General features: G+C 44.5%; 1 protein-coding gene across 1 annotated transcript in view; it reads right to left on the reverse strand.

Annotated features, from left to right (window-relative positions):
- PDS5A (PDS5 cohesin associated factor A) overlaps positions 1-9,521 on the reverse strand; it is a 125,116-nt gene that overhangs the window by 49,279 nt on the left and 66,316 nt on the right. The window contains exons 12-13 of the mRNA XM_019552581.1: positions 6,370-6,483; positions 532-622 (exon numbers count right to left, since the gene is read on the reverse strand). Coding sequence (XP_019408126.1) covers positions 532-622; positions 6,370-6,483 — 205 coding nt within the window. The remainder of the gene's footprint in view (positions 1-531; positions 623-6,369; positions 6,484-9,521) is intronic.

Raw genomic sequence — 9,521 nt, forward strand, 5'->3', positions numbered from 1 at the left:
AAAAAAAAAAAAAAAAAAAAAAAAAGCACAATGGTATTACCAAAAGCTGCAACAGCCAAAAAGAGCAAAGTCAGTTTTTTGTATATGGAAAAAGTTTTCAAACACAATTCAAGTAATAGTCCTATACTTCTTAAAGCAATGTTTAACAGGGGCAAACTATCATAACTCTGATATTAAGGCATTATTTATCTGAGAATCTCAAAAGACTTCACAATAAATTAAGCAACATTGCAGAACTGACAATAGATATTACAAATAATATTTTTGGCTCCTTCAGAAGGTTTTGGCCAGTAACACAAAATCATGGTAAATACCACAGAGCCCTATTATTGTAATATTTACAACTGTAATATGAAAAGATGACAATTTAAATATATTGTTTACCTCTACCTAATGAAAAAGCAACATCAGTTAATGTAAACCAAGACAACAAAACAGTCATGTTAAACAAAAAAATACTGTGTAAAAATCTATGTAAATTATCTGTGTAAATATCTAACAGGTCTATATGACAAAATAGTAAGATTTTTAAAACCGTACAGTGGGCTGTTTATGCAAGTCCAATAATTCTCGTACATGACTCCTAAGCATATTCTGGCACTTCCACATTTCATTCAGTGCCCTGAGGAGGAGGGAAAAAAGAAAAGAAAAAAGTACACTAATTGAAACAAGAATATGCTAGCCACCAAGCTAGTAAAGAATATGCTATTATTATAACCAAAATTATATTATCAAATGATAAAATAACGTAAGATTACAAGTGTCAAGCACATTTTATTGGCAGATAAAAAAAAATCATGCAAATCCCTAATGTCTATGAAATTTCACAAGGACATTTCCAAGACCTCAACAAACTGAATTTTAAAAAGTTAATACAAATATTTCACTTATGAAACCAAATAGAACACGTTAGTTAAAAATATTCAAGTCCTTGAAGTAGAAATTTTGAAGAGTTCCTATACTAACCCTAATTTTGTCATTCTGTCCCATCTTTCACTAAACACAGAATTTAACTTTATCATTTAATTATTTTCCTGCCACACATTCTTCCATTCCACAACAAGACACTCTACAAGTTACCTCTTCAAAACAGTTGCCCATTCACATTCTGGAAGAGCCAAAACTAGTGTACGTATACCACATGGCCAGAAATAAGAGATATTACGGCTGTGCAAAACAGTACCATTTTGTTTCAATGGGCCAGTGTTTCATTTTGAGTTTGGTTTTGTTTTGAAACCGCTGTTCTGTTTCGTTGAACCTGTTTTGCCGTTTCGCCCACAAGCTATAATGGGGAAGCACGAAACTGCCTATAACTTTGTCGTTTCTTGCCTTATCTGGATGATACTTGCAGGGATGGTAGCCCCTACTGAGGCCATGAAGCCTGTCACGTTTCACGGAGATAGGTGCAGGGGGTTCTGGGAAACTGCACCTCAGGCTGCTGACAAGCAAAACGTGTGAGATGTGAGACTGTGTGTGTGTTTTCCATCCCTCCCCCAGAGCACTGGGATTGGAAGGGACCCAGGGAAGGATCACAGTCACAGCCAACTACACACAGTCAACATAGGAGCAGTTCTTGCCCTCCTCTTCCTCCTCCCTCTCCTACTTTTTTTGTTTCCCTGCAGGCAAGCCCAGCTTGAGCTTCGAAACTCAAGACATTTTGAAACATTTCAAAATGTTTTGACTGCCCTTGTTTTGTTTCGAGGCTGTTTCGAAGCCCTTCATTCCATTTAAATTTTGCTGTTTCAAGCTTGAAATGAGTCGAAACAGCGTCAAAATAAAACAGTCAGTGACATTTTGCACAGCCCTAAGAAATATGCATTGTTTTGGGAGGGCAGAATAAGAAAATACGGTATTTCCAGTGGTGGCTGAATCCTGACAGAGGCAGAATACACTCTTCAGCCTCAGCAAAACCCTCTTACAGCTGCTGCTAAACTGATAAAAGTTCAGCCAAAAGCTACAACCAGTTCAACAATGGCTCTTAAAGGACGACTGCTGCACTGACCATGAAGGGTGAACTCCACCCCTCCTTCCTTGAGGCCAGCAGGAAGAGAACCATGGCAGTCATTATACCATCTCCATACTTCCATACCCACACAGAAAAAAAACAAGTGTTCCCAGTTAAGGGCCCTGTTGCAGATTCATTTTAGGCAGCTTCTGGAACTCTTAACCCCTGTACTTGTCCACATTAACACCTAAAACTATTTTTAAGTACACCTTAGGTGGCTTAAAATTATGCCACTCCAAGGGAGGTCTCACTCTGGTCTGTTACCTAGTTTGTGTTCATTTCCCACAGACAAGGTGCCCAATTTGCAGTCCTCTAGCATCCCAGGATGCAGTGTCACCTCCCCATCCCTCCTGTTCTGTGTGGGCAAACTTTCTACCCCCTGAACTCTACTGGCCAGGGTGTGGTTCTAGCACTAAGCCAATTCCCCTCCCACCACTGGGAGTGTGACCTTCCCATCTCTAGGGGGTGCAACCCTATGCAAGCAGGTTGCAGAGAACATGCCAGCTAGCTAGGCCACAGGGTACAGATGTCCACGAGTGGGGTGTAGTGAGGGTGTGGATGACAAGAAAGGGGGCTAAATCAAGTCCCTATGAATTGGGGCTTTCCTCCTGGGGCATGGTTACTAGTTCCCCAAAAGTGTCTTCCCTTACTACTCCCAGCTGCCCCATGAAGCATGACCAGTATCTCCTGCCTCTTCCCATCCTAAATCCCAATTTTGTAAAACATGAGTCCTTCTTTAATTTTCTTTCTTTATTTCTTTTTAATTTTGTTATTTCTATTTTATTCTTCAGTGGCTGACTTCCTTCATTTTACCAAACTTCCCCCACCCCCATTTCCTTTCCATCTCCCATTTCATTACTCACCCCATCCCATTAACTCTCCACTTCCCAGCTTCACACTCCTGTCCTGCCCCCTATCTCTCGTTCCCCCACCTCTCCCCAACTAGAGCAGAGACAGAAGTCTGTCCTGGCTCACCAGACCTGTGGTGGCAACTCACAGCTGTAGCTCCTAGTCAGGCTCCTTCTCGCCAGCCCTCTAGTGTTGGTGTGTGTATGTGGGTTACGGTGGGGGGAATGGGACTGTGTGGGGGTTGTGGTACAGTGTGGGGTTCTGGTGAGGGGTTAGGGTGAGGGTGTGAGAGTGTATGTGAGGGTGTGTGTTGGAGGTATGGTGGGAGGTAGAAAGTCCTACTTGCCCTGTCCTGGCTGCAGCATGTGGTTCCTGGCTGCAAGGCCAGGACTCATATGGTGTGGCACAGGGCCACACCTGTCCTGGCACAACACGGTCTCAGCTACAAGGCCCAATCCTGCACAGCACAGCAGGAAGTCAGCCTGGCCCGTTCAGTCCCCTCTGGGCAACACGTGGTTCCCAGCTACAAGACCAGGACCCACACAGTACAACATGGAGCTGACCCAGTCCAGCCCATCCCCTCTGTGCCATACCAAGTAGGTGCTGGCCATGCAGTGGGCAACCACGTGCTGCTGGGAGGGGAAGAGATGGATTGGGTTGGCTCTGTGCTGCACCAGCTGCAAGGTCGGGACTTGCATAGCATGGCACAGAGTCAGCCCGGCCGGGCCCTTCCTGGCAGCATGCTGTTCCCTGCTGCAAGGCCAGGACCTGTACAATGTAGCACAGAGCCAGCCTGGCTGGGTGGCACGCTAGAGTGCCAGAACCATAGGAAGTCCCGTGCCATCAGGCTGGGCCAGCTCTGTGCCTTCATGTGGTAGCTCATGGTGCTCTAGCTGGGTGCAGCACATGGAGGCACAGAGCCAGAGTCCTGCCAGCCCCACAGAGTGGGGCAATCTCTGGTGGTCCCCACCCACCCCGCCCCTCCCCACCCCTTCTTACATGATTTTCAACTCTCAGACAAGGATGGGCAGGGTCACCAGGGCAGAAGCTTCTAGGGGCTGGCAGCTGGGTAGGTCAGGTCAGGGTTGGGTTGGCAGCATTGCAACCAGAGCCCAAGTTGCCGACTGCTGCAGCCAGCAGCTCATGCTGCCAGTACACCTCATCGGCTTTCACACAGGTAGTCATCAGCAAGTAATAACTGTCGAAATTTTAGAGGGGCCCCACAGGCTGGACAGAATAGCCCAGAGGGCTGGATCCAGCTCAGGGGCTGTATTTTGCCTGCCCCTGCCTTAAGGTTTGACTGCTTCCAACTCAAGCTAGTATTAACACCAATCAAAATTTGAGCAGCTCAAAGTGCAACATGAAACAAGGCCCTAAGATATTCACCCATATTTTGGAGGGTTACATTGGGAGGGAAAAGTACATATGGTATGTAACTATAGGACTTTGCATCACTTTGCACACACAAAGCTATAAACCATCTCACCTCCCACCTGATCATCTACCTACATCCAACATTAGATAGGCAAAATTATTCTCCACTTATACACAGGTTCTGGTTCTATTCTGATACATGCACTTACAGCAGGGCACCTTTGGTGCCTGTCACTTTAAGGGCCTAAGCAGGAAGCAGAGCAGCCTGCAGGTAACTGCAGTGCCAATCAGAAGGGTCACCTGGCCAGCAGGAGGCTACCTGATTGGAAAGAGGGCCTAGCTGCTAGAAAATAAGAACAGGCCCTGAGCTGTAGCGCCAGTAGTTGCTGCAAGGAGCCAGAGTGATGACATTGCCTGGCTGGAGCTGCTGCTCTCAGAACACCTGGAGATTCAGGGTAGGAACTATGGGGATGGAGGATTCCTGGGGAATGATCTAAAACTACACCCTGCTGGGGCTACATGGTGTGGTGGGGCTGCTTGTGGCAGGGCAGCTTTCAGGAAATGCTACACCTATGCCTCCCCAGTGAAGGGCAAGTATGGGATGCCAAAAAGCCTCAGCCTCTGCTGCCCTGTGGGTACCCCATGGAAGTGAAAGGCTAGGGAAGTACACCCTGACAGAAAAGCACAGGAGCCCTGGCCCACTGAGTGGGGCCTGACGTGGGACCCAGGCCCGTTGAGTGGGCCTGAGGCAGAGTCCAGGTACGTTGACAGATGCCTGAGCGGGCCACAGGCCAAGAGTGGGGTCCAAGCATTTCTACGGACACCTGAGACACACAGGGTGTAAGGCCCTGCAGCCCCAGTGAGGAGACAGAATAGTGGCCCCAGTGAGGGGATGTAATGTGAGTAGTGGACTGCGTAGGGTCTGTGAGAGGGGCCTGAAGGACTGTGCATAGGCCAGCCCCAATACTTTGAAAATGTAAGCCCCAGCGAGGGGGCATATGGCCAAGGTAAGTCTCCGGACACCTGAGGCCAAGTTTGGGCCCAAGGCTGAATGCAGCCCAGCAATGGGGCCGGGGGAGTAATAGTGGGATTGGATGTCATCTATGAGGCATGGGACATGGTAAAGGGAAGGTCAGAGCCATGTATAATGCTGTAGGCATCAGGGCATAAAGTTGGCAGCCTCCCTCATTGTTACATCAAGTACTGTTACATCAAGGCATGGCAGATGAGGCACAGCAGGTGGACAGGTCGACATTGTGACCAGCCATGAGACTGCCCCTGGTCACAGCACTGTACAAACAGAAGCCTCATAATACTTGTACTAAAACTCTACTGGCTTCCCTAAAATCCTTTTCAAACTCTAGCATCTATTACTAAACTGATCTTTGTGTTTTGCTGAACTATCACTCTCTCTTGCCCATTCCGTTCAACCATTTAGCCAATTTTACTCAGAATAACTTGTTAGAGTTCATTAATTACATTAGATCATCTGTTGAAAATACTAAAAATGGGCTAATTATCAATTCTGGGGGGGGATCTGAAAACAGCATTTTTAAAAAAAGCATCTCCCTTTTCAAAAATGTGTAACTGTATTAGTCCAAAATCAGGCAGAAGGGAGGTCAGGGTGACACTATAGAGACTAACTGGTTCATAGGCATAAGCTTTCATAAGCAGCAACCTACTCTGTCAGATGCTTGCATTTTATCATCTGACAAAGTGGGTTGTTTGTGAAGGCTCATGCCTCTCTTGACCAGTCAGTGTCTATGGTGCCACCCTGCCCTACCTTTTGTGAAACATATTTGAAAGAAATACTTTGAAATTATGGTTGCATACAATACTAGCAATTAATGACTTATTTTTAATGTGGTTACACAGTGATTCATATACAAACACTATACCCAGAGAATTTGCAGAGGAGTGTCTTATGTAAAAAATAATTTAATATATACAAATTGATTTTGCTCATTCCAAACTAGGTCTCTCTTCAAATTCAGAGAAATTAAGTACTTGTATTACCTGCCTAGGGTCAAATAATTTCATTACCAATTATTTGACTAAATTAGGTATATGTCAGAAAAGATCCAAAAGAAAGAAACACCTTTTGAGAGCATCTATCAGTTTGTTTTACTAACTATACTCACTTGACCGCATTTGGATCCAAGCTAGCATACAAATAGTACAAGCATTTCATTCTTTCTTCTGTTTCCAAATTGTGCGGGACAAGATATTGAGCAAAGATTTTCTCTACCAATAACCTGCAATTAAGGAAAAATTAAAACTATTTTTAACATTGTACACATTTTCAAATTCATTCATATTTTTCAGATGAGTTAACAGATCTATCTGGCACTGGAACCTCCTCTCACCAGAATGGAGAGAAGGAAGAAACTGTCCTCTCTCAAACTGCTTTTATAGACTGCCCCCCTATTGCTACTGGAAGAGTATAGAAGAAATGCCCCAAGCAAACTGACCCTTGCACTTTACAGTTGCCCAAATACTGTGGGGGTTTAATCACCAATCAAACTCCCCCACCTCTCTACAGCCTCAATATCTCTCACTGGCATCATACTCGTCTAAAAGGAAAGGAAAAAGCATGCATACCCGCAAAAGAAAAAGAGAAGAAGACTAAAGAAGGAAAAAGCAAATTTAGAAAAGCATCTCAGAAGAAAAGATTAAATGATAGCATGAGGGAGAGACATAACATATTTAAAACTACTGATCTTTCTAAAAAGAAAGCTTAGAATAAACACTGAAAATCATGGAAGAATGCACCAAAGTATACTTAAGAAGAAAAAGAAAAGAAGGGGAAACTGAAATGATTGAGAACAAAAGTTAAACATCTTAACTTCTATAAAAACGTTGATAAACTTTACAATTAACAGTTTACAAAATCATATATAAATAAAATATAAAAAAATATACACTACAGAATACATGCTTCACTTATACAGGATATACTATCATACACCAAAATAAAATAAGTTACTTACCTTACAGTAACAGGAATATTTCCAAGATGTGTTGTCTATCTGCACAATCTAGTATTGATACGCATGCACACCTTATGCTTGCGTTTGCAGACTTTGGCCAGGAGTATCCCTACAGGGCACGCACACCCTCAGAGTCCTCGTGCTTTGCACCAAGAACATAAAGAGCAGAGCACACCAACCTCACATCAGTTTCCTCTCAACCATGGAACCCAGGTGTAAAGGACTCTGAGGCCGATTAGATGAAAAGTAGGTTGTGAAGGAGCACATGGACAACACATCTCAGGGAACTGTAAGGTAAGTAACATCTCATTTTTCTTCAAAGAACTGTCCATATGCACATTCCACTACTGGAGACCCCAAAGAGCGGGCTGGCTTATTTGGAGACAGGATCTTGATATCTCAGAACAATGACTGCACTGGTTTTGAATGCAGCATTGGATATGGAAACTTCCGAGATCACAAAACATTCTATGAACATATTACAAAAAAGCTCAAGGGGGTTCATTTACAGAAAAAAAAAATCTTAACAAAGCTATTTAAAAAAAAAAAAAAAAAAAAAAAAAAAAAAATCACACAAGCACTGGTGGACCACACACTAACAAAGAAATTAGTTCATATTATCTCACAGCATGTCCTTTCCACAGTCAAAATTTAGGGAGAGTCTTTGGATCAAGACTGCTTTCCCCTTCATTCTCTATGCCAGTGGGAGCCAAACTGTTGCCTGTGCACCTCATGCAAGTCCTGGGCAGTTCTAATGTACTTCCTGAAGAAAGGTATTTAATGAGAATTTATTTAAGCAGTGAACAGTCTTATATAGATCACTGTACATACATACACGTATATACGTGCACAGATTGCTGATTGGTGCATGTGCATCTTAACACTTCTATTTTCCTTAGGCTCTTGGATGTGTCAAGATTTTGGTTTGCCATTAGGATTAGGAAGTTTGGCCTCTCCTGCTCTATCTGTCTAATCTCAAAGAGTCTAAAGGATGACCTAAATGGTATTATTATTCATAGGCAGAATGTCTGAGTTTATCTGACACAGAAGGTATGGCGATAATACTGACTCACCCGAATGTGATGCTAAGTCCACAGGCAACTAAGGAAGAAAGAAAATTCCAAAACATTATTCATCCTTTTCAGATATGTGGGGAGCCGGAGGAAGAGCAAGGGCAACTTTGGATCCCTGCTGAAACAGATGGGACAACTGACGCCCAGGAAAAAGCCAACCTATTAAATGGGTACTTTGTGTCAGTCTTTCATCAGTCCCATGGGACGCCCATGCCCACTACGGGACAGGGCAGTCCGCGTGAGGGAGATCCCTGCCCTCCATTAATGCTGACCTCATGAAGGAACATCTTGAGAAGCTGGATATTTTCAAGTCAGTCGGCCCTGACAATCTACACCCCAGGGTACTCAAGGACCTGGCGAGCAGAATAGCCCAGCCTCTGGCATGGATCTTTGAAAACTCTTGGTGTTCTGGTGAAGTGCCTGAAGACTGGAAGAAGGCCAATGTGATGCCTATCTTCAAGAAAGGGAGGAAAGTGGATCCGGCTAACTATAGGCCCATCAGCCTGACTTCTATCCTGGGGAAGATCTTAGAAAAGTTTATTAAAGAGGCCAGCATGGGTTTGTTGTGGGTAGGTCTTGCTTGACCAATCTCATTTCCTCCTATAACCAGCTGACATATCACCTGGACAAGGGAGAAGAGATTGATGTCATATACCTTGACTTCAAAAAAGCCTTCGATCTGGAATCCCATGATCACCTCTTGGCGAAACTGGTCAATTGTGGTCCTGGGTCCACCACAATCCACTGGCTGGGAAATTGGCTTCGTGGTTGGACCCAGAGGGTAGTAATTGATGGGAGTCACTCATCATGGTGTCCTGTGACCAGTGGGGTCCCTCAAGGCTCTGTCCTTGGACCCATATTGTTTAACATCTTCATTAATGATGTGGACATTGGAGTCAGGAGCGGACTGGCCATGTTTGTTGATGACACCAAACTTTGGGGCAAAGCATCCACACCAGAAGACAGGCGGGCGATCCAAGCTGACCTGGACAGGCTCAGCAAATGGGTGGATGAGAACCTGATGGTGTTTAACACTGAAAAATGCACGGTTCTCCACCTTGGGGGAAAAAACCTGCAGCATCCTTATAGGCTTGGCAGTGCTATGCTGGCTAGCACCACGGAAGAAAGAAACTTGGGGGTCATCATTGACCACAAGATGAACACGAGCCTGCAATGCGATGCTGCAGCTAGTAAAGCGACCAAAATGCTGGCTTGCATCCATAGATGCTT

The sequence above is a fragment of the Crocodylus porosus genome, unplaced genomic scaffold (genome assembly GCF_001723895.1).
Source record: "Crocodylus porosus isolate Cpor-Errol unplaced genomic scaffold, CroPor_comp1, whole genome shotgun sequence".
In the NCBI taxonomy this organism is placed as follows: Eukaryota; Metazoa; Chordata; order Crocodylia; family Crocodylidae; genus Crocodylus; species Crocodylus porosus.